Source organism: Rhineura floridana, chromosome 2 (genome assembly GCF_030035675.1).
Source record: "Rhineura floridana isolate rRhiFlo1 chromosome 2, rRhiFlo1.hap2, whole genome shotgun sequence".
Taxonomy (NCBI): domain Eukaryota; kingdom Metazoa; phylum Chordata; class Lepidosauria; order Squamata; family Rhineuridae; genus Rhineura; species Rhineura floridana.
The window spans coordinates 34,633,997-34,659,113 of record NC_084481.1 but is presented as its reverse complement, the minus strand read 5'-3'; the positions used below and the strand labels follow the sequence as shown (position 1 = coordinate 34,659,113).

Below are 25,117 nucleotides of genomic sequence, written 5' to 3'. Positions count from 1 at the left end.
AATCCTGGGAACTATAGTTTACCCCTCACAGACCCTTAACAACAATTCCCAGGATTCTTTGTGGGAAATGATGTGCTTTAAGTGTATTATGTGCACACAACCTGATGAAATAATAATAATAATAAAGGCAGATAAATCTAGCACATCATAACTCACCCTCAGTGCTCATCATTGATTCTTAAAAAGGAATGACATGCATGCATCTGTGGCAGCAGGATGAAAGGTGGAACCAGACAACTCGGTACTTGAGTTTACACATGGATCTTCATTGAACTACACCAGTATTTGTGGAAGGCTGCTTCCTCATGTGTATGTCTGCTAGCTGGATGAGAATTGCTAAGTGATTACAATATAGTAGAGTCCCATTGATAGTCATACTTTGGAAACACTTTCAAGTATTCTTTGAGTGACAAGTAGTATTACAAATCAGACAATGTCCATGCACATTTTTAGTCTATTCAGTGAATATTCTAATTTATTAAGTCTGTAAAGCTATACACACTCACCTGGAAGTAAGTTCCCACTGAAGTAAGTGTTGCTTACTTCTGGGTAGATATGTTTAGGATTGCATTGCACATATTGTTTTATTCTTTAGCATCACCATGATTCTGAAAACCATTTAATAATAGGGATGCTTGAGAAATTAGACTTCTGTGAATTCTGATGTGAACTGGCTTGATCTGTACCTTGTGATTATCCTTCAGATTTCTATGAATTTTGTATTATGGTTCTTGGCTAAAAAGACTACCAAAATGTTAAAATGCAAGCTTTGGTATACAATACATATAGAAATGTATGTATTATGGCAAGATACATATTTAATTATACAGTTAAATGTGAATTCTCAATGCGGACTTTTAAAAAAATCTGCAGATTTATGAAGAAACAGGGCAGAACAGACGTACGAATGAACATTTGCAAAACTGACAAAGACCAGAAACAGACTGATCCATCTATTCCTATTTAGTAATGCCCTTGATTCTTTGCTAGGTTAGTATACGTATAATTATCATCAAATGCAAAACGAATATGCTAAATTAATTTTGTTCTACATTAAGTTGTACTCTCGTCAGTTCTATTGAGGTTCTTGTATCATATCCATTATTATTACAGTATTTGAACATGGCATTAAATAACATTTCAGTATGCAATTTGAACTGATTAGCTTTAAAAAATTGAGTTATGTTAATCAGCCCAAACTAATATGCGGTATATGAATCCATGCTTCCCACTAATTGCAGTAGGAATACGTTGCAGCTATGCAAGAATAGCAGAGAAATTGCTCATTGTGATCTGTGGTTTTAAAATAACCTATTAGTTAGATTAACCCATTCCAGATTTGATTGTAATTTTAGCATAGCAATAGTAGACAAAGGAATCAATTGGCAGAAGATGTAAACTTGACTTTAGAAAGCTAGTCTTTATCACTGCTTGGAGCAAGTATTTGTGGCCAAACAGCTTTCATCACAATTGGTCTTTGAAATGAACAATAAAAAATCAGGTTCCCAACACATGTGCTTCTCTCTCATCTCCTCACCATATATTCATTTCTCCCTTCCTGTTTATATTAATAATGGCAATTTCCAATATGCTGAAATAACCTACTCAATGGTGTAGTCATCCAGGGACTCGGTGTGTGTGTGTGTGTTAGATCTCTTACTTTTTTGGGAAGAGGGTCACAGCAGGGTCCCTATGTCTCCTGCATCCTATGAGCCAATCTTCATGAAAGGGGAGTGTGTTGGCCACTGAGAAGAGTCTTCTAGCAATGCTTCCTTGTATTTCCTGCTGATTGCAGCCAATCAGAATGAAAGGAGGTGAGTCAGCCACTGGGAGTTTTTTTGGAAAGTGTGAATTTGATAGATTCTACTTGAAATGCAAACTGAATTGAATTTCTCACCCATCCCTACTTTCCAGTGTATTTTCCTGTCATTTTCCTTATTGTAAAAAGCCTTATCTTTTGGGGAAGCAGGTTTGTTCTGCAAGACCTCCCAATCAACTGTAATTGCAAAACCTGAATTTGCTGGTATGTGACTGAATCTCACCTGAAAATAGCGACAGTCTGGGTGCCCCTACTTTGCATGTTTTCCCTATTCTCTTTGCCTTTGGAAATCCTGAACAAGAGTAACTCTTCTTGGCTACCATTGTACTGATCCTTTTGCCCTTAACTCTGTCCCATTTCCTGCCTATTGCTTCAGTCACCAAATCTTGTGGATTTTTTTTATTTCATCCAGCTGAATGCTCCTTTGATAATAGAAGGCTCCTTTGGTCAACATTCTTCTTGCTGACAATTTCACTCTGATGCATTAGAAACCCTCTTCAGACATAGAGGGAGGATGTGGGTTGGGCTGAGGAATTGGATGGCACCAACCGTCTGTAGCTCCAGTCGATGAAACTGTATAGAATTCACATAGGCTCTGTGAGAGCAATTGATTTCACAGCATCACCAAGTGCATATGAAGCCATACAGCTGGATACTCGAGGCACACTGTCAGAATAGAAGTCAGGGATGGATCCTGCTAGCACAGTCATGCATTTTTGCATGTCTAGTCTATGCGTGGAGAAGCCGAGAATGGGTCTGGAATGTTAAAGAAAACTGTATGATATTACAGCAGCTGAGTGAAAGGCTGAGTCACTGCATGGGGGATAAGGGAACAACTCTCTGGCAATAGCCTTTTTTCCCTATTTCTGGCTGGCTGGCTGGCAATCTATTAGCTGCTTATCACAGATGGATCTAACAAGAGGAGTTAGCTCTGAGGATAACTTTATATATTGTTATGAGCATGGGGGTTCGAATGGATGATTTCTGTGGGTCACCTTTCCAGCCTCTGATTTGGAATCCTGTGCCTTGGAATGAGGAACTCTCTGCTGGTCAAATGAGTCTTTTGTTAACCAAATACATTGGCCAGGTAAGATAATGGGCCGATCAGTTGCCTAGCAATGGTGAATGGGCCAGGAAGTCCCCTTTTGTCATTTAAATTCTACAGGTGAGCCTCCCCCCCACTCATGGGAGCTAGCAGAAGTGTGCTTGCAGTTTCAGTGTGCCGAGAGAATTGCTGGGAACTGGAAGGCAGGGCAGAGAGAGACTGGCTGACTGCATCATGGTTATAGCATGCCTCCTGCAACCCAGATGGAAAAGCTGGATATTGGACTGCTGATGCATTGAACCCCTCCATCCTAAGCTCAGGTTGGAATGTGTGTAAATAAACCATATTTCATAAAGTCTCCGCTGACTTTCTTCCCAAAGGAAACCAAACCCTGGATGGGCGCAGGGACCCCCAAAATCTCACCTCTTGGAGATTGGGGGAGGCGCGCAACAATATATATATTTTAAATCTTAACATTATGATGATGGGGTCAATCTCATTAACAAATAGCCACAGACATTGGGAGCATGCATGTTTGATATGCCTGAAGAACGTGTGTATTTATTTAAAACATCTCTCACCTTCCCTTAATGAGCTCAATAATTTAACCTTTTCAAAAGCAATAAGGCAGTCAGTCTTAACTTTTAATTCAGATTGGCCCAATGTTATTCTTGTCCACATTGGAATAAGCTGCTAGTATTCATTCTTGCCAGATGCCTTATGGCCAGGGCAGGCAGTGGCTTTTCTCCATTCGATAAGTTCTCTGTCACTGCAAAACTTCTGCCTCCTTGTAAAAACTACCCAAATCCTCCGCTTTGTTTGTTGTTGTTCTTATACCATGTGTGTCATCCCCCAACCCCTTGGGTGGCAACACTTGTTTTCTTAGCTGCCAGATTTGGAGAGTGTTAGGCCCCGGGCTCCTTCTAGGAGGAAGAACATAAACTCTGGCAAAAGAAATGCAAGAAGACAATAAGGGATGCTAAAAAAGAATTTGAGGAGCACATTGCTAAGAACAAGGTACCTCACCAAAGACTTCTGAGGAAGCTTAGCAGTCATGGAATAAGAGGAGAGGTCCTCTTGTGGATAAGGAATTGGTTAAGAAGCAGAAAGCAGAGAGTAGGAATAAACGGACAGTTCTCCCAATGGAGGACTGTAGAAAGTGGAGTCCCTCAAGGATCGGTATTGGGACCTGTACTTTTCAACTTGTTCATTAATGACCTAGAATTAGGAGTGAGCAGTGAAGTGGCCAAGTTTGCTGACGACACTAAATTGTTCAGGGTTGTTAAAACAAAAAGGGATTGGGAAGAGCTCCAAAAAGACCTCTCCAAACTGAGTGAATGGGCGGAAAAATGGCAAATGCAATTCAATATAAACAAGTGTAAAATTATGCATATTGGAGCAAACAATCTTAATTTCACATATACGCTCATGGGGTCTGAACTGGCGGTGACCGACCAGGAGAGAGACCTCGGGGTTGTAGTGGACAGCACGATGAAAATGTCGACCCAGTGTGCGGCAGCTGTGAAAAAGGCAAATTCCATGCTAGCGATAATTAGGAAAGGTATTGAAAATAAAACAGCCGATATCATAATGCCGTTGTATAAATCTATGGTGCGGCCGCATTTGGAATACTGTGTACAGTTCTGGTCGCCTCATCTCAAAAAGGATATTATAGAGTTGGAAAAGGTTCAGAAGAGGGCAACCAGAATGATCAAGGGGATGGAGCGACTCCCTTATGAGGAAAGGTTGCAGCATTTGGGGCTTTTTAGTTTAGAGAAAAGGCGGGTCAGAGGAGACATGATAGAAGTGTATAAAATTATGCATGGCATTGAGAAAGTGGATAGAGAAAAGTTCTTCTCCCTCTCTCATAATACTAGAACTCGTGGACATTCAAAGAAGCTGAACATTGGAAGATTCAGGACAGACAAAAGGAAGTACTTCTTTACTCAGCGCATAGTTAAACTATGGAATTTGCTCCCACAAGATGCAGTAATGGCCACCAGCTTGGATGGCTTTAAAAGAAGATTAGACAAATTCATGGAGGACAGGGCTATCAATGGCTACTAGCCATGATGGCTGTGCTCTGCCACCCTAGTCAGAGGCAGCATGCTTCTGAAAACCAGTTGCCGGAAGCCTCAGGAGGGGAGAGTGTTCTTGCACTCGGGTCCTGCTTGCGGGCTTCCCTCAGGCACCTGGTTGGCCACTGTGAGAACAGGATGCTGGACTAGATGGGCCACTGGCCTGATCCAGCAGGCTCTTCTTATGTTCTTATGTTCTTATGAAGGGTGGGATATTAATTAATTAAATGAATGAGTGAGTCATTCTGGGTGAATGTTAAAACTTGGGGTCATCAAGATTCTATCATGAGCTCAGTCTCTAAATTTGGCAACTCCTGAGCAGGGCTGTGCTCATCATGCTATGTCTAGAACTGACTGTTACTGGTATGCCACTAGGGCAAGTAAAAAGCGGCCACCAACCCCTGGCGATAACAAAATTGGAGGGTGTGTGTGCAATCTGATGATAAAACAGGAATAAAATCACAGCTATATCTTTATATTTTTTTAATGGAATGAAAACCTCTCTCCCCAGCAGATGTGTGCTGCATGTAGGTGCTTAAAGAGCTATTATGTCAATATAAATGTCAGTGAGATAAATTCATGAGAAAAAGGTGGAATGTTCCGTGTAAGAGCTGCAAAAGAAACAAGAAGCCGCTGAATAGTTTCAAGTACAGTCATTGTACATTTCTCTCTGCCTCCAAACTAAATCTGTTCTTTGTGATCGCTTCGTGAGAAATAACATTGCATTAAAGAGGACTTACTTCATCACTCTTATCATTTTAGGAATTAGGATTTTAGTGGTACTCAATTATTGTGCATGATCACAACAAAACACAGGATGCTTTCAAACTACCTCCAGTAAATCTGGTTGATGCTTCCTAGAAACATAAGAAGCCGCCTTATACCAAGTCAGATCACTGGTCCATCTAGCTCAATATTGACAACACCATGAAAAGTAGTACCCATTAACCCACATGTGTAATATTTCATTTCCCTCTCTCTTGGCATCTTTTTGAGGTTTACGACAGCATCTGAAGAGACAGATGGTGCAGTGCTAGTATCACCCCAAATGGGAAAGCGAGTACACCAAACTATTAAAGGGTAAATAAATTAGGTTAATGCAAATGTTCTTCACAAAGGCTGCAGTTTAAAGGAAGGGAAATGAGAGGGAGAGAAGAAAATCCTGAACAGTATTGTGTTTGTCAGGTTACTGTAGTACATACTTTGCATGCAGAAAATCTTAGGCATCTCCAGGTATGGCTGCGAAGAAACTGTAGAGCCACTGTCTGTCAGTGTAGACCAGCCTTTCCCAACTAGTGGGCCACCAGATGTTGTTGGACCACAACTCCCATCACCCTCAGCCAGCATTGCCAATGGTCAGGAAAGATGGGAATTGTGGTCCAACAACATCTGGTGGCCCACTAGTTGGGAAAGATGTTTAAGATAGGGCCTCATAAGGTCTGTTGTATTGTTCTATGGTCCTATTCTTAATGTTTTAAATTGTCTTAGTATCTTAAGTGTATGTTTCATGGTTTTAATGCCACAAATAGTTTAATTCTATTTTAATTGTATAGTTTTGTATGTTTTTTTACCTATGTGTAGTTTTTATTTGTAAGCCGCCCTGAGTTCCAGTTTTGGAAAAAGGGTGGGGTAAAAATAAAGATTTAAAATAAAGATTTATTATTAAAGGCTGGTGTAGACAATACTGAATTAGATGGACCACTACTGCAACAACTCAGTATAAGGCAGGGTCCTAAATGTTACTGTAAATAATAGACTTAAATTGCACATAACTGAGTACAGGTTTACCTATGACTATCAGCTGCAGGTGATGGACAACAGAGAAGCTTCCCAGGGGCATCTGGCTATCAGAGTTGGGGAACAGATTACTGGCCCATGTAGAACTTACTCTTATTTAGCAGGCATTTTTTTTCTTTTATATAGAAGACCTTAGATACTTCTGTGGTATGAGATTCTTTCCAATATATATAAATGGCAAAGTGGGAAGGTGAGGGGAGTCCATGGTGCAGAATGATTCAGGATTGTAATCAGCTGAGAGGTTAGATCATGGAGTCATGACACTGGCTATGAAAGTTAAATAGAACCTGTGTGTTCAGAAGTAATACAGCTGTGCATACCAAATGATGGGAACAAATAACAGATTCAGGGCACACTTGTACGCTTCCTAAAGGCATCTGGTTGGCCACCAAAATAGCTCATTGGACAAAATAGATCTTGATCTGGTCCAACAAGACAGTTCTTAAGGCTGTAATCTGTGCACCCTTTCTTGGGAAATATTCTCATTAAATAACAGTTGGTTGTAATGTTAGTTGTACTCAGAGTACACCTGTCAAAAATTAATAGACATGTCCGACTTACGTCCAGTAATTTTAATGAGTCTACTCTGAGTAGAACTTAGTTGGATACAACCCAATGGTGCTTAGCTTCCAGTAAACATGCATAAGATTGCACTGTGCATGTACAAGTCAACCTGGCCTAAGGTAACGTATGATTTCCAAAATTATTCCATCATGTTCGGGAGTGGGTTGTGCAGAAATGTTCCTCGTAGTAACTGTTTTTTTTTCTGTCTTTGAAATTCCTCAGTTATTCTGCTCTCTATAGGAACTTCTACATCCAGCTACATCCAAATTTTACCATTGATGAAATTGGGTGGCAGCTATCATCCACTATAATTGCCTGACTTCCATTTGGCCTCCGCTAGAAGTCAGGCATTTAGTGTCACTGGCCCTATGCATCAGAAGACTCTTCCAGCAGAGATTCAGGAGGCACCCTCGCTTTTGATTTTCAGGTGTTTCTTGAAGACCTTCTTATGTAGACTACCTGTTTAAATATTTTGATCAGCCAGGCATTTTAATGATCGTTTTGTACTGTTTTATGGTGGGTTTTTTTGTATATATTGATGTACACCACCATACTATGCTTTTTGAATTGGTGGTATTATAAATACTTTTATAAATAAAATAGCAACACTAATAGGAAGGAAATTCTGGGAAATAATGAATTTTATTTATTTAAAATATTTTAAAGGAATACTTTATTATTCCAAGATAACAAAGAATAGTGAATAATAATGAAAGACAAGGATCTTCAGGAAAGTTGATTTTAGGGACTTACATAACTGGGTCGGCAAGATCCAATGGGAAGGAAATATCAGTGGAAAACTGAACCCAGAATACTTGGGTTCTTTCTATAGAAAACAGAGAACGATATCATTACAACTGCAAGACAAAGAAAATATTAGAAAACAACAAATTTTGTCTTGTGAAGATCTAAAATCAAAACAGGAAGTTTGCAAAAGGTAGAAAGGTGGAGAAATGAGCAGCTGAGTATGTGGAAACACAAAAGGCTTGCAGAGCTAACCTTAGGCTAGTTAGAACAGAGGTGGGTGGGAAATAGCTTAGGATCTACTGGTAGATCTCTGGGTGAGTTGCAGAGGATCTGTTGCTTTTTCCTCTAACGAAAGCAACAATGAAAGGGGTTTCTTTGTGTTTTCCCACCCCCTAAATTCTGCTGCTGAAATAAAGTTTGAAATAAAGAAAGAAAATAGATTTTTCTGTGAAAGGACTGTAAACACAGTTCTAGTGGTGAAAACAATTTCTTTGTCTTAGCCATGTGCTCAGAGGCACACTATTTCTTCAGTCTCTCCCCACCCCCACCCCTCAGCCACTATTTTGCATCTGGCTCCAGAATTTTAGTGAAATAACAACAGAGTAGATCCTGTCCACCTGTATATAAAGGGCCAATATAAAGTATGAGTGTCAAGATACAAAAAGAGAAACAGAAAGTCATTAAGTCGGAAAACCATGGCTAGCCTTTTGTATAATCAACCTACGGGGTAAGGCTTAAGATTGCAGGTTACTGGAGGAAAGTTGCAGAGAACTTGAATACAGTTTCTTTTTTATAGAATGCAGGTGTGGGAATTGTCTCCAGCTGCTGCTTTTTTTAATCATATGCAAACTCCCTTGTTTATTTCAATAGCTACCATAGTATACTACATCTAGTTTTTATGAGCACAGACTTGCCAAAGCACCTGATAGTCATTCTAAGGCAACCGGTAGGGAAGGATAGGGGCGTTGTTGTTAGTCATAGTGTAAATATTTGTTTTGAAGATTGTTCTTAATAAAGTAGTGTAGAGCTGGATTGTTTCATCAGTTCACTTTAACTACATTGGTTGAATGTATTTATCTTTCAAGATTGGAAATGTAATTGATTTGACAGCATGGGAGGTTTTTTGGATTAGGGTAGGATTGGAAAGTTTGATATTTGATTATCTTCATAGCTTGTATATGTAATGAAATAACCAAACCCCCTTCCTTTCCTTTTTTAAAAAACAAAAACCACAACCTATTTTTGCTCAGAGATCCTCTACAGTGTAGAGTCTATGTAATTATAGAGAAAACCTCAAGCCACAGCCCCTCTTCCAATTAGAAATGGAGAAGAAATTCAATTCAGTTCACATTTAAAGACAAACTTACCTAATTCACAATTTCCAAAACATGAGAACCGAAACACAACCATCCTTTGAAATTTGCATTTCTCCAAATTTTGCAGTGCAATCATTCAGCCAAGTAATATGTACAAATATACGTATACTAGGGTAAAGTGTGCATATAAATGCATATTAGTAAAACTAACATTAAAAATTCATTATATTAGGAGAAATTGCATACAAAATGTATATATTAGGAGAAATTCACACTAAAATATTGATGAATTTTCATGAAGATTTTTTTAAAAATGCAAAATGATGTGGAAATGTGTAGGATTAATCTTAAGGTGCGAGAAACTGACATTTGCCCAGTCCTTTTTTCAAAACACAAGCTACTTAGAGGAGGAAAAGAGAGAAATCATCTCAATTTTACACTTTAGATATTTTCTTGGTCTAGTCAGGTGCTAAATATTTTCTACTTAATGAACCTCCAGGTTCCTCTCTGATTGGATGGTGGCTCCTTTGTCCACCCACCAGCCCAACACTAGATCTCAATATTAAAAGAGGCAGGTTAATTTGTGTCTTTCGTCTCCATCTTTGCTGGATCTTTCCTGGTCCCTGCCAGAATGAAATCTATGCCCCTGGGCATGTAGAAGAGTGCTACATTCTCATTCGTAGTTTTAAAACCTATGATTTTAGGATTTATATCAAGAGTCTGTGTTGGCTAGACAATATTCTTCTTTCTTTTTATTTCAATGCAGCCTGCTATTTTCCTACTTGATTCACAATGAATGCTTTGGAAAAATATTTTAAGGTGCTTCCAAATAACCTCTTTCCTGAACATTCATTCTGCTTTGTTTGTAGAGATTAGATGACAATGGCTGCTTAATGAGCATTCATCCTGACTTGTTTGTGGGAAGGTTAGACAACATTGTGTCAAGCAAGTGTTATCCCAAATTTTCCAGTACCTTTTTGTGTCACTTTCCTTACCGCAAACAATCCAATCTTTTGGAGAACTGGGTTTGTTGCATAAGGCCTTCCAATCAACTATAACTGTGTAACCTGAATTTGGTGGTATTTGGTCGAATCGCACCATGGGAGCAGAGTAACAGGGTTTTATTTACAACTGTCTAAAGGGGAGAACAAGAGCCCTATTCCAAAAGATTAGAGAAATGAAAGGGAAATTTAAACCAAGAGTAGGGATGTTGAATAATCAACAGGGAAACACACTGACTGACCTAGAAAAGGTCCTCAAATGAAAGATGTATCACTGAACACCAAAGTCAGGATCATTCAGACCATGGTATTGCTGGTCTCTATGTATGGATATGAAAGTTGGACAGTGAAAAAAGCGGATAAGAGAAAAATCAACTTATTTGAAATGAGGTGTTGGAGGAGAGCTTTGTGCATACCTGGTCTGCGAAAAAGACAAATAATTGGGTGTTAGAGCAAATTAAACCAGAACTATTGTTAGAAGCTAAAATGATGAAACTGAGGTTATCATACTTTGGACACATCTTGCGAAGACCCGATTCACTAGAAAAGACCATAATGCTGGGGAAAACAGAAGGGAGTAGAAAAAGAGGAAGACCAAACAACAGATGGATTGATTCCATAAAGGAAGCCACGGACCTGAACTTACAAGATCTGAACAGGGTGGCTCATGACAGATGCTCTTGGAGGTCACTGATTCATAGGGTCGCTATAAGTCAAAATCAACTTGAAGGCACATAACAACAACAACAACGAAGTGGCAGCACCTACGCTTTGGAACTCCTTGCCTATTGACATTAGGCAGACACCTCTTTTTAGCACCTGCTAAAATCATTTTGTTTAGGCAAGCCTATCCAGGCATGTAGAAGCTATTGGGTTTTTAAATCTGTTTTTAATTAAGAAGAAGGACAAACAAGAGATGGATTGATTCCATAAAGGAAGCAACAGACCTGAACTTACAAGATCTGAACAGGGTGGTTTATAACAGATGCTATTGGAGGTCACTGATTCATAGGGTTGACCTAAGTCTTAATCGAAGGCACATAACAACAACAAAATGCCCAATGCTGCTTAATTGCTGAAAGGGAGCAGTGTCGGGTCTGTCCCTTTCTCCTTTAAGATACCTTAAGTTTAAATTTTCCATGTTCAGACAAAGGTATTAATACATGGTGGTGGCTGCACTATTAGTAGATAAATATTTATTTATTTATTATTTAATTTATATCCTGCCCTTCCTCCCAGCAGGAGCCCAGGGCAGCAAACAAAAGCAGTAAAAACACTTTAAAACATCATAAAAAAGGACCTTAAAATATATTAAAACAAAACTAAAAAAAATCTTTAAAAAAGCTTAAATTAAAAGGGTTAAAAAAATATTGTTTAGAAAAAAATATTTTAAAAAACATATTAAACGCAATTCCAACACAGACGCAGACTGGGAAAGGTCTTAACTTAAAAGGCTTGTTGAGGAAAGTCTTCAATAGGTGTAGAAAAGATAACAGAGATGGTGCCTGCCTAATATTTAAGGGGAGGGAATTCCACAGGGTAGGTGCCACTACACTAAAGGTCTGCTTCCTATATTGGCAGAACAGACCTCCTGATAAGATGGTATCTGCAGGAGGCCCTCACCTATACAGCCCAGTGATCGACTGGGTATATAAGGTGTAAGACAGTCTTTCAGGTATCCTGGTCCCAAGCTGTATAGGGCTTTGTACACCAAAACTAGAACCTTGAACTTGGCCCAGTAGCAAATGGGCAGCTAGTACAATTATTTCAGCAGCAGGGTGACATGTTGGCAATACCCTGCCCCAGTGAGCAGTCTCGCCGCTGCATTTTGCACCAGCTGCAACTTCCTGACCAACCTCAAGGGCAACCCCACATACAGCGCATTACAGTAATCCAGCCTGGAGGTTACCAGTGCATGGACAACAGTGGTCAGGTTATCCCGGTCCAGAAATGGCCGCAGCTGTCTTACCAGCCGAAGCTGGTAGAAGGCACTCCTAGCCACAGAGGTCACCTGAGCCTCTAGCGACAAAGATAGATCCAGGAGCACCCCCAGACTACTGACCTGCTCTTTCAGAGGGAGTACAACCCCATCCAAAGCAGGCAACCAACCAATCATCTGAACTCAGGAACCACTAACCCACTGTGCCTCCATCTTGCTAGGATTCAGACTCAGTTTATTGGTCCTCATCCAGCCCACCAATGAGTCCAGGCAGCGGTCCAGGGTTTGCACAGCCTCTCCCGATTCAGATGTTATGGAGAAATAGAGCTGGGTATCGTCAGTATACTGCTGACACCTCACCCCAAATCTGATGACCACTCCCAAGGGCTTCATATAGATGTTAAACAGCATGGGGGACAAGATGGTACCATGCAGCACCCCACAGCACAACTGCCAGGAGGCCGAAAGACAAATGCTATTCTCTGAGAACGACCTTGGAGATAGGATCGGAACCACTGTAAAACAGTGTCTCCAGTACTCATCTCACCAAGCTTGCCCAGAATGATACCATGGTCAATGGTATCAAAAGCCTCTGACAGATCAAGTAAAAAATAACAGGGTCATACTCCTCCTGTCTTTCTCCCAATCAAGGTCATCTATCAGGGCAACCAAGGCCGATTCAGTCCCATAACCAGGCCTGAACCCAGACTGGGATAGGTCAAGATAATCTGTTTCATCTAAGAGTACTTGCAATTGCTGCGCCACAACCCTCTCAATCACCTTCCCTAAAAAGGGGGTATTTGCAACCGGTCAGTAGTTGTCACAAACCACTGGGTCCAGGGTGGGCTTTTTCAGGAGTGGTCGGATCACCGCCTCTTTCAAGGTGGCTGGAACCACTCCTTCCCGCAATGATGCTTTGACCACACTCTGGATCCACTCGGTCAAACCCCCTCGGCAAATTTGAATAAGCCAAGAAGGGCAAGGGTTGAGAGGACACGTTGCTGGGTGCATCATCACAAACACCTTGTCTACGTCATCAGGCCGCATCAACTGAAACTGTGCCTAAGAAGTTGCAGCAGACGTTGCACTGGACACCTCATTGGGGACTACAGTAGGTGTGGATGGGGCATCAAGACTGCCACTGAGGTGAGCAACGTTACCCTCAAAGTGCCTTGCAAACAATTCACAGTGGGCCTCTGAAGGGTCTAAAACTCCATTTCCTGTAGTTGATGTCAACAGACTCCTGACAATACGGAAAAGCTCCACTGGACAGCTACTTGAGGATGCGATGGAGGCAGAGAAGTGGGCCTCCTTTGCTGCCCTCACCGCCACACAGTAGGCACGGTTATGATGTTTTACTCGTGCCTGATCAGCCTCACAGCACGTCTATCACCACTTGCGTTGTAGCCGTCGTCCAGCCTGTTTCATTGCCCTTAGCTCACTTGTGTACCAAGGTGCAGACCGGGCTCCAGAGGGCGCTCGGGGGCAACCATGTCAAGAGCCTGATGTGCCTCGCTGTTCCACAGTGTGACAAGGGCTTCAACAGGATCACCTGCTCTATTTACTGGGAACTCCCCCAGGGCGTTCAGGAATCCAGTGGATTCCATTAGGCTCCAGGGGCGGACCATCTTAATCTGTCCACCACCCCTGCAGGGAAGGATTGGAGCCATAAGTCTAAACTTCACCAGGAAGTGGTCTGACCATGACAATGGGGTGACATCCACCACCACCCCTATCTCCAGACCACCCCTTCCTCCATCTGGAGCAAAAACCAAGTTGAGGGTGTGCCCTGCCCTATACATCGGGCCAGTAACAACTTGAGACAACCTCATGGTCGTCGTCATGGAGCCCATGAAATCCCGAGCCAGAACACTAGAAGTAGCCTCAGCATGGAGATTGAAATCACTCAGCACTATTGTTCTGGGCTCCTCCAACACCACAGCCAAGACGGCCTCCACCAGCTCGGTCAGAGAAGCTGCCGGGCAGCAGGGTGGACAGTACACTGACAGCAACCCTAGTTTACTGTGTCTTCGGCCTGACACCAGGTGCAGGCCCTCACAGCCAGCTCCAAGACAGAGTGGTTTCCTGGTGACAGGGATGGAAGTTCTGTAGACCACAGCAACTCCCCCCCCCAGTCCCTGCAGCCTGTGCTGGTGTTGCACCGGGTATCCAGATGGGGAAAGCTGGGTCAGATCAACAATTAAAAATTATTCAGCATCTAGCACATTGCATCACAATTGCTGCAAGAGGTAGAAAAACCATTAAGTGCTCCACCAAGACCCTCAGCAATTTCCAAATAGTCCATGGGGGAGAGGGGAGGGAGTTTGGGAACTACTGAGCTACACAGTGCCCCCTAAATATGTTTAGGGATAGTAATGTTGTGTCATTTTCTTAAACTAGTTCAGGGATTCCCAAACTGTGGTCTATGGACCACCAGTGGTCCGCTAGCTTCATTCAGGTAGTCTGCTGTGTCTGGGAAGAACACTTACAATTTGAATTATTTGGAATTCTAAGCAATTCAAATTATAATACAACAAAATACAATATAAGAAATAAAAGAAGCAATAAAAATACAATTAAAGATATCTAGCCCAGCAGCTTCAACAGGCAGAAAAAATCATTATGTGATCTGCCAAGTTCCTCAGCAATTTTCAAGTGGTTTGGAGGGGGGCGGGAGTTTGGGAACCTCTGTATTTTACTATCAGAAATGCATAAGCAGTCACTAAAAATATATCCAAAGGTTTTGGGCAATTGAACAAAATATCATCATAGCTATGGTGAATTCAGATGCTCCTGTCAATCAGTAGAAATGTACAAATCAAAAGCTTTCATGAGAACAGAAAATAACAGTTTCTTAACAACTTAGTTTGCAATATTTTCTGCAATAAATGTTTCTCTCTCTCCCACTTTCAATACTTCCTAATAGAGACTCAAGGAGCTAAAACAGAGGGAATTTGCCCGAAATGTAGCTTCCAAATCAAGAAAAGATGAAAGGAAACAAGAAAAAGCCCTTCAACGCTTGCACAAGTTAGCTGAACTGAGAAAAGAAGCTGCATGGTGAGTGAAAAGTTATTGAAAGGTAAAAAGTCCAGGAAAGGGGGGAAGAATATCTCAGATGACTTGTTGTGGCAGGAGGGCCCATGACCATTAAGATCTCAAACGAGAACAAAGCAGATATGCTTTGGGGGCATTCTCTGAACTGTATGTGGCAATTAGATATGGCATTTTGGGAAGAAATAAATGTTTTAACGTTACTCTTTCAACAGAGCAAAAATGACAAGGATCTGAGTTAAAACATGTTCTCTATATATTTAATAAAGACAGGCTTAGTAGCAGAAAACATCAGGGAGCTAGGTCAGTCATTTGACTCTTGGCAGGACATCACTGGTGAGGAAAAGAAGAGGCTGGCTTGCTGCTAGTCTGTGCGACTCTGCACAAGTGGTTCATTTCTGTGGTATTCTTTCTGAAATGTAGGCCCACTTCTGCTTTAAGCCGTTTATTGATTATAAACATCAGCTTGATCACAACTGTTGCTGATTCAGGGATTTCCTGTATCAGCAATTTGGGAAATGGAAGAATAGAATTGTATCCAATACTGTCATTCTGCTCTTGCAGCAGACTTCCACTTGCGCAATGGCATTTCCCCTCCCACTTGCAGCCCCCTATACAGAAGAACAGAAGAAGAAACCTGCTGGATCAGGCCAAAAGCCCATCTAGTTCAGCAATCTTTCCTCATAGTAGACAACCAGATGCCTATGGAGGACCTTCCAGAACAAATTTGGTGGACCCCTGGGAAGAAGAGAGGCAGGGGAAATCTGACTGTGCAAGCAGATATGGATTTACCTTATACCAAGTCAGATCATAGGCCGCTTTAGCACAATATTGCCTACTCTGAATGGCAGCAGCTCTACAGGGTCTCTGGCAAAGGTCTTTCACACACCACATGCCGCCTGGCCACATCAAAGAGGAGATTTCAGGGACTGGGTAAAATACTGCAAAAGAATTTGTACATGTGCAAAAATCTTCAGGATCCTAGGGAAAAGGCTGCTACAACGTGAAGTGTGGATCACTGTAAATTGGCTGCAGTATTTAAAAAGATGTTCCCCTTTTCCTGACTTTTCTGCCCCTGCTCAAAAAAAAAACCCCGCTCCCAACCCTTAATCGGTACTGCTGGGAACATGATGAGAAAGAAATAGAAGATAATGTAATATCTAGTCTGACATCTGAGATGCCATACATTTCTATCATAGGCAGAGCTTGGAAAAGTTACTTTTTTGAACTACAACTCCCATCAGCCCCAGCCAGCACATGGGAGTTGTAGTTCAAAAAAGTAACTTTTCCAAGCTCTGAATTCATAGGTAACCTCACTGCATCCTTTATCACCCGTAGCACCCCTTCTTTCTTCGCATGAGGCAGTTTGCAAACATCCATTTGCTCACTTATCTGGGATTACATGAAGGCATGGTAAACTTCAAAATATTTTTGCTCCCTTAAGAATACGTCTTTTTTTTATAAATAAAAGACAAACATTTCATTACATTAAGCAACAGCTTCTCAATGTCAGAAACTATATAGAGAGTGGAAATTGTACACAGAGGACACCTTGTGGCTGCTGATGTATGTCCCCCTCCAAATGTGAAATGAGTGTTACAACTTTGACTAAGGTGTGTTCACACATTCAAACTGCTAATAGTGTTCGCCTCATCAGCACAAATTGTAGGATGTTGGCACCTTCTAAATTGATTGGCTGCCATTATGAAGTATTTTCTTGCAGCACTGACATGCAGTGGTGTGTGATGGTTGAAGCCTTATCTTTCCCTTCATTTTTGACATGGTTTTGGAGCATGATAAACATGTTTTTTGAATGGGCTCTGAAGTGCTAAGATCTGTGAGTTGAATTGTTATGCAAAACTGATCTGAGATTTACTACATTGATTGGAAGGTGTAGTCCATAGCAAATAACATATCTTACTACTAGAGGAAGCACTAACAAAAAATAATAAAGTGTTAATATTCAAGACAGGGTAGCTAACGTTGTGCCCTCCAAATGCTGTTGGACTCAGCCAGCATGGCCAATGGTCAAAGGGTAATGGGAGTGGTAATCTTGCAACATCTGACTAGAGGCACAACGTTGGCTAAACCTGGTCCAAGAGAAGCACAATTTTACCACTTTTCCCAAAACCAATATAGATCCAAGAACTGTGATTTCAGACGCTTCGGTTATCAAGTGTTAGCTGTAATGCCCATGAAATTACATATCCTCTTTCACCTTCTTTCATTCTAAAGATGGAAACTGATTCTGAAGTATAGTCACAGTCTCCCAGTGAGCTGAGCAGGGTCTTGAATCTGTTTCCCAGGATCTTCTCCAAAATCCTGCCCATTGGCCAACACTTCATAATGACATTATATTTATCTCAACAGACCAGATTGACTAGTAACACTATGAATATAGTAACTGGGGTTTTTCATATTCCCCACATGGCTCACTTCCTTAAGCTCTCTCTCTCTCTCTCTCTCTCCCCCCTGTAATCCTTGTCTTACTGTTGTGTTTAGCACCCCTATTCTCCTCAAATCTGGATTTGCAGAATAATCTATCAGGGATGTTTACATATAAAGGAATTAATTGCAGACAGTTAAAATGGGTGACCTTCAAATCCTCTCCTAGACCGAAGACTCTGTGATGATCTGGCTGTAAACCACAAACTATTTAAACCAGAAATTATTTAAGCCCTCTAGGTTTCTGTTCAGCTGAAACAGTTTAAATCCAAAAGCTCTGATTTAGCATGTTGCAGGCTGGGGTGTGCAATATTATTATTTTTCCCTTACTCCTCAGGCCTTTGTAACCTTTAAATAACTCACAGCTAGACATCCATAGCCAACTCTCCATGCTGTGCTAATGATCACATTATACCTAATGGTATATTTATTAATGGTGGTGCTTCGGAGAGGGTGAAGGACAATGGATCAGCCTATATGTATACATATCTGAAATTGCAAGCTGGACCCCTGGGGTACTGTATACATTTAGATACTGCTATAAATGTTTTAGAACTACAGCCAAGAGCTCTACATGCTACATCAGAGAAAATGCAAACCTGTCTGGTAGAGGTTAGCTGTGCTCTGAGACTAACTATTTAAAATAACCATGGGGGGTTCCATAGTTATCTTCACTCAACAACCCGTGTGTCAAATAAGATGCATTTAAAAATCATTCCAAAATTGCTAACACAACATGCATTCCAAAAATATTGTTAAAAACACAGGAGAAGGGGGTTGCAGATCAGTGGCAGACTGCATGCTTTGCATATAGAAGTTCATTGGTAAGCACTTCTGATGAAATGATCAAGGGTTGCACAACTGTCTAAGAGCCCCTGGAGAGCTGCTGTCAATGGAGGTACAAGACTTTCCACCAAATTGCAGATAAATTTGAGACAAACTTGGAAGAACTTGTTGAGGCAAAAGATCTGTAGACATTTGAAGGGAAGTTAAAAATAATTTAAGAGGTGAACTTTCATAGCCACTTTGGGTAGGAAAATTACTGCCCTCTCCTAGCTAGGGTTCTTTGACTCTGAACTAAAGTACTCTGCAACATCCCATACAGATTTAAGATTAAATCCAGAGAATTTTGACATGTAGTTTATGACACATGTTCCCAAAATAAAAATGCTTGCGAGACAGTAAATTCCCAATGTTATGATACGTAACCTGAGGCATGCAATATGAATTTTAATAAATATTTATTATTAGGGCCACAATATTAGGGAGAAAATATTAATGGCATTGGAGAGAAAGAGGGTACTTACATAGGTTCTTGCTCTTATTCAGACACTCAACCTCAGCATGCAGGTTTTACATGCACTGATGAATAGATATAATTGGCTGACACACAAATGATTCTCTGAACCTTCTTCACACAAACGAGTCCCACTCATGTCAGGACTGGTCCCCATTTTTCTGCCCGCAGTAGACAGATGGTATGAATGTGATTTACTTGTCTGTAGGTCTCTGTTCATGCTGAAGGCTTCACCTGTGGTGGCAGATAAACAAGCCCAAGGCTTGCAGGGGGGTGGCGGAACACTACATTTCTCCCAAAGAGGAATTCAATGCAAGTTCAGTCATTCTAGAATATTGGTGTAGAAGATCCTTGGAAAACTTCCAACTGCAATTTTATCCTTGTAGCTTTCAAATAATTGGCTGTTTCAGTGGTCTAGATGTCTTCCTAGCTTCCTTTTAAGAGAATGAGAACAGAAGGGAGCTGGAGAATAAATGAAGACCAGAGACACAGTGTTATTAGGTCTTCGTATTTTTGTTCCTAGAGAAGGGAACCACATTAGACCAAATGAAAGCCTTGGCATCTGAATATGTGCTCATTTTTCCCCAAGATACAGAGCTGTTATATGAAGCATGGACTGCCGTACTGAATGAGAATGAGTAGAATACCTGGAAATGTTTTTCAGTGTGGAAGACTTCTAAAGTCTATATGTTAATATGTTTCTTTCTTTCTTTCTTTTTTAAAAAAGCATTCTTTAACCACAATATAAAATATTAATACGAATTTTATAGCCCATGCTTTGGCAAGTGGTGCACTGCCAACTCTGAAGAACACTGGATGGGTTGCTGCTTCTCCTCCTCACTGTTGCTACCTTCCTTCTCCCACAAGTATTGGAAGAAGGAGCACTGACCTTCATTTACCTCTCACTCTCCCTTTGGATGGCTATGCGGTGTGAGCCCAGAGGAAGAAGTACAAGCAAATCAGGGAAGTTGCAACAGTCTGGAGGAAAAGATGGACCCACTTAGGAAAGGGGAGTTCCCACTGAGGACATCTCACTCACAGGGCTCACAGACCCTTGAACTGACACTGCTGGAGACAGAAGCAATAAACCATTTAGAAGCCTATTATATTAATAACCACAACAACCAGCCCTCTGTAGCAATCAGAGCTCATAGGAACTACAGGAGTTTTGCAGACAGCGTCTAGGCACACAATTCTCTTCAGTTCCCAAGAAATGACAATGCATGTATATTCTTTGTCCCTAAAATGTCAGCTTTGTGCTCTTTTCAAAAAGGAGACATTGTTATTGCACTGCCAGTTGTACATTTCAAATGCTTGTGAAATGCATTTATAGAAAGCTTATTCTTGTTTTCTTTCAGTGCTCCAGGGAGTGGTCCTATGTTCAGATCCACTACAGTTACAGTCCGAGATAGTTTTAATGAAATCCCACAGTGTGCCCTCATCAATTCTGCTAAAAAGGAACAAGAATTCAACTTTGCATTACTGCACAGCTCAAAAACTGCTGACAGTGTTACATCTGTTGCTTCTTTCTCGCCTGAAAATGCAAATAACAATAAACCAGACATTAACAAGCTTGGGGACCAAATGCAGGGGCTCCATGGACATAAAGTGGGGTTCTCTTTCGCATTTCCTAAGAAAGCATCAGTCAAACTGGAATCATCGGCGGCTGCTTTCTATGAATACAATGATGAAATGTCAGCTGAACATGGGCTTAGCAGAAGAAGCCGGTTTGTTCCTGCACCTTGCAACCTTCAGGTTTCATCAGCTGAAGAAATAGTTCTGTGTTCTGAGGAGAAACCTAATTTCATTGTTCCACTAATGGAAAAACATGCTGATGAATCTATTCAAGTACAGGACTCAGATGAACCACCTAATGAGGAAAACACCATTAAGGAAGTCATGGAATTAAAATCCCCCATTTCTCATTTGAAAGAACCTGGGCTTGGTGATTTGGATAGCTTTTGTGTTAATGTGGATTCAGCAGCCTTGCCTGATGAAACACCATCCAAAGTTGTCCTTGGGATCAAAGCCCTTTCTGCAGAAAGCAATAGTGATGAGCCCATGGGAAATGAATGTACAGATCTCTCTGTGAATGAAGACAGTTTATCACAGCAGGATATCCAGGGAAAAAATGATCAGAACATTACCAGTGATTCACCCACCACTGAAATTGAAATTAAAAAATGTGCATCTGATGGACTGATTCCAGCAAATTCTGAAGAGGAAATGGTAGCTTTTCCTTGTAAACAAAATTCACAAAAAAGACCTTGTGAGCCATTTGTTCCTGTGCTTAACAAATATGGATCAACAATTCTTCAGTGGCCATCTGAAATGCTAATTTACACAAACACAGAGCCATCTATTTCATATAGCTGTAATCCATTATGTTTTGACTTCAGATCATCAAGATCAAATGAATTCCTAGAAAAAAATAAACCTCAGTCAAATATGCCTAATTCTTCCCATAAGACTGAGTCCAGCCATGATTTGATTTTAGATTATCCAGATAAATCTCTTTTGGTGAATGTTGATTGTGCAACTCACATTAGCACACATCCGTGCAATGATGAAACATCAGTTATGATGAATGTTTCTTTAGTGGAGGATTGTAATCCTGATAAAAACCAAGATGAACTAAGCCTAGATACTCTGTGGATGACAGAAGAAAAAGGAAAATGCCACCATCCCCCCAAACTTATACAAGGGTGCTCATCTGCCAACGGACAGCAGGACAAAGCCTGGATAAAAAGAACACATGAAAAGTGGTTCCATAAAAACAGGAAGAGGAAAAGGAGGAGAAAACTGTGCCATCACCATTATGAGGAATGGGCTGAGGCAGATACTGAAATTTCCCAAGTAGCTGAACAGCAAAATAACAATGTTGATAAACATCAGAAGCTTTATAATGCTCTGGAACAAGGCATTGGTGAAAATGGACTGGGAGATTCAGTTGTGGAACTATTTCAGCAGACATCTGAAACTCTCCAGGTTGCAAACAGTGACTATAGTGGGACATATACACAGGTCCACAGAAACCAAAGCCCACATCCAGATTGGAACACAAAAGACAATAGGAACTATTGCACTAACTCTAACCATCTGTGGAGAAGGAACAAGCCAATTTCTCACAGACAATCAAATAAACAAGGTTTGAGTTCTGGAAGATGCAGCTCAGTTTACTCTGGAGCATTTTGTCATTGGAGTATCCAAAGAAGTAGCAGTAGCCCAGACCATAAACTTTTAGGCCATTATCCTGATGAAAAATGCACAAATCAAACACAGCTCACAAAAAGAGCCTTTAATTCACTCACAGAGGAATCGGAGAGGTCCCACAGGAAACGAAGACATATGTACTCTTGTTCAACAGATGAAAGTTCAAATGCACTGACCTGTTTGTCAGAAGAGAATCTGAGGCAAACACATCACTTAGCAGCACCTTGTAAACCGAAACGGAAACGAAGGAGAAAGAGAGTGAGAATTCATCATACGTTTAGAGAGAGGGCACCAAGGAGGAATGTCAGTGTCAAATCTCCTAAAGGGGTCTGTATAATCAGTGATTCTCTCAAACTATCAACTGAGGAAAACACAGAGCAAACAAAAAACCCTTCCATCATGGACTGTGCAAACAATATGGAACAAACAATCAAGTCAGTAGAAAGTCAAATGGCTCCACAGTCTGAGCATTTACTTTCATTAGAAAATATCAAAGGATCAAACTGTTCCATTACAGAGAATACTTCCTATCTGGAGGAATCCGCATATTCTTCTCCTGTTACCAAACATAACAGTCAAGCAACGGTGAAACCCAAAATTCTGCTGGAAGGAGAAAAATCTGAAAATCTGAGTGTTCCTGAAATTCAAGTACCTAATAAAGTGCCCAGTCTGGAAAGGAACTTAGATCCACCTCCCCCTAAAGCATATATGTGCCATTATGAAGTGGCTGAAGCTATACCCCAAGAAAAACTAAATCTGCCAGCCAATGAGTGGCTGCGGTATAACCCAGGTATATTTAATGCCCCACCTCCTTTGCCCTTTAAAGAAGCACATATGAACACTCACACTATATTAACCACAGAGCAAATACTTGCCCCATTCACCTTGCCTGAACATGCACTGCTCTTGCCTCCAGAAAGCCACGACAAATTCAAAGATCTGCATGGTGAGGCCTACCACCAGATCTTCCAGCAAAACATGCTAGCTAGTAAGATGAAACTGACTTTTCCAACTGCAATCCAACCTTCAAATGCCCCTATACAGCCCTTGCCTTTGCAACAGCCACTGTGCTCTACCTCTGTCACCACAATCCATCACACTGTTTTGCAACAGCATGCAGCGGCAGTAGCTGCAGCCGCTGCCGCAGCGAGTACATTTAAAGTCCTTCAGCCTCACCAGCAGTTTCTTTCCCAAGTCCCAACTCTTTCACGAACACCTTTACCTCATTTGTCAGTTGGGCCAAGACTTTGTCCTGCAAACCCCACAGCTATTGTTGGCCCACCCCAGTTGCCACTCATTCCAGCTTCAGTTCTCCACCCAAGCCATTTGGCGTTTCCTCCTTTGCCACACACACTGTTTCCCTCACTCCTGTCACCACACCCTGCAGTCATTCCTTTGCAGCCACTATTCTAGGCCTCTTGATGAGCAGTTAAAATGGAAAGACAAGTCTTCCATTGAAGATATGTCAACGCTGTTCATCAGAAACTTGGACGAATCACTCTACCATTGGACTGAGGTTAAGAGCCTCCTGATATAGAACAATTTGCTATTGGCCTAACAATGCAAATATTTACATGTAAAGTGCAGATTCATAATAAAATTAAAGCACTGAATAGTCTAATATTAATACAAACTATACATGTATAGATACATAATATATATATGTATGTATGTATGAAAATCATGTCTAAAAATATGTTAACATGTACATAAAATATATTTATAGTACTGTAAGTTATGTTGTAAAGTATGCTCCTGGTTTTTTTTAATTATATTTGTGTATTTGCACCTAAGTAACGATTAGACAAAGCTGATGCACTATGTTTTGTACAACATTCCTTATAACCATAAATACAACGAGAAATGATCTCTTGCAATAATTTTCTTTGTTACAGGTTTAACAATATTTTTTTAAAAAAACCATTTGCTGTTAGCCTCATAGACGGTTGCTTTCTGCCATTTAAAGTGTAAGCTCTTTTGTGTTTGGGTAATCAAGTTTTTTTTAGCCTTCCATGATTTATTATCACGGCTCAGAGGTTAAAACCTAAAGGGGTACACTCTTACTCAGAGGAGGACAAAAGGTAATAGAGCTGATTGTATTAGCAGCTTGATGCTGTGGAGATAAATATTGCCTGTTTGCAGTGTGGGCCCAAACTGCTGGCTCTCTCTTTTTAAACAAAAATATTCAGAGGAAAAGCAAACACAAGGAACTGTTTCCACCATCCATCAGTAAAAATCTTTAGCTTCCTGGGTTTGCATGCCTCCTTTGTCTTGTATGGCTGTCTAAAAGCACTCACAAAGCTCAGGCAGCCAGAGTGAAGCTCAAATAGCCCAGCAGAGCCTATTCATAGTTTATGGCCAGGCTGAACCACAATCAAGGGGACTACTATTGCTGCTGTTTATCCTAGCACCAGAAATAGCATCACTAACCATTGCACACCCCATCAATGTATCCCATACAAGACATATTGATGGGTATGAGCAGGAGCAGGTGCTATGCCTATCAAGAGGCTGCTGCTGAGAGAGGCATCCCTGTATTTTCTCTCCTCCCCCTTATTTACCACATGAATCAGAGCCACTGCATTGTGACTTTCCCTACTGGCCAATGACATGGAGTTAGTCATTAACTGTTAAATTAATAATCTGATGATGGTGAGTCACTGGGTGTATTATTCCTAAACCTTACAGCAGTGGGTAGGGAACTCACTATAGGGATGCTCTTTTGAGTGGCATCCCAGTGGTAGATATAGCATCTGTTCCAGCTCTAAGTAACTTCTGTGATATAAAAGAGAACATAAATGGGTG

At 41.0% G+C, this 25,117-nt stretch overlaps 1 protein-coding gene across 2 annotated transcripts in view; it reads left to right on the top strand.

Annotated features, from left to right (window-relative positions):
- ZNF804A (zinc finger protein 804A) overlaps positions 1-24,167 on the top strand; it is a 327,887-nt gene extending 303,720 nt beyond the window's left edge. Inside the window, exons 1-3 of one of the 2 annotated variants that reach the window (XM_061608269.1) lie at positions 7,348-7,422; positions 15,233-15,363; positions 20,458-24,167. In XM_061608269.1, the coding sequence (XP_061464253.1) occupies positions 7,378-7,422; positions 15,233-15,363; positions 20,458-23,725 (3,444 nt within the window). In that variant the 5' untranslated portion in view covers positions 7,348-7,377 and the 3' untranslated portion in view covers positions 23,726-24,167. Of the gene's footprint in view, positions 1-7,347; positions 7,423-15,232; positions 15,364-20,457 lie in introns of those variants that run through there. The other variant, XM_061608268.1, reaches the window with a different exon arrangement.
- The last annotated feature ends 950 nt before the right edge of the window (positions 24,168-25,117 follow it).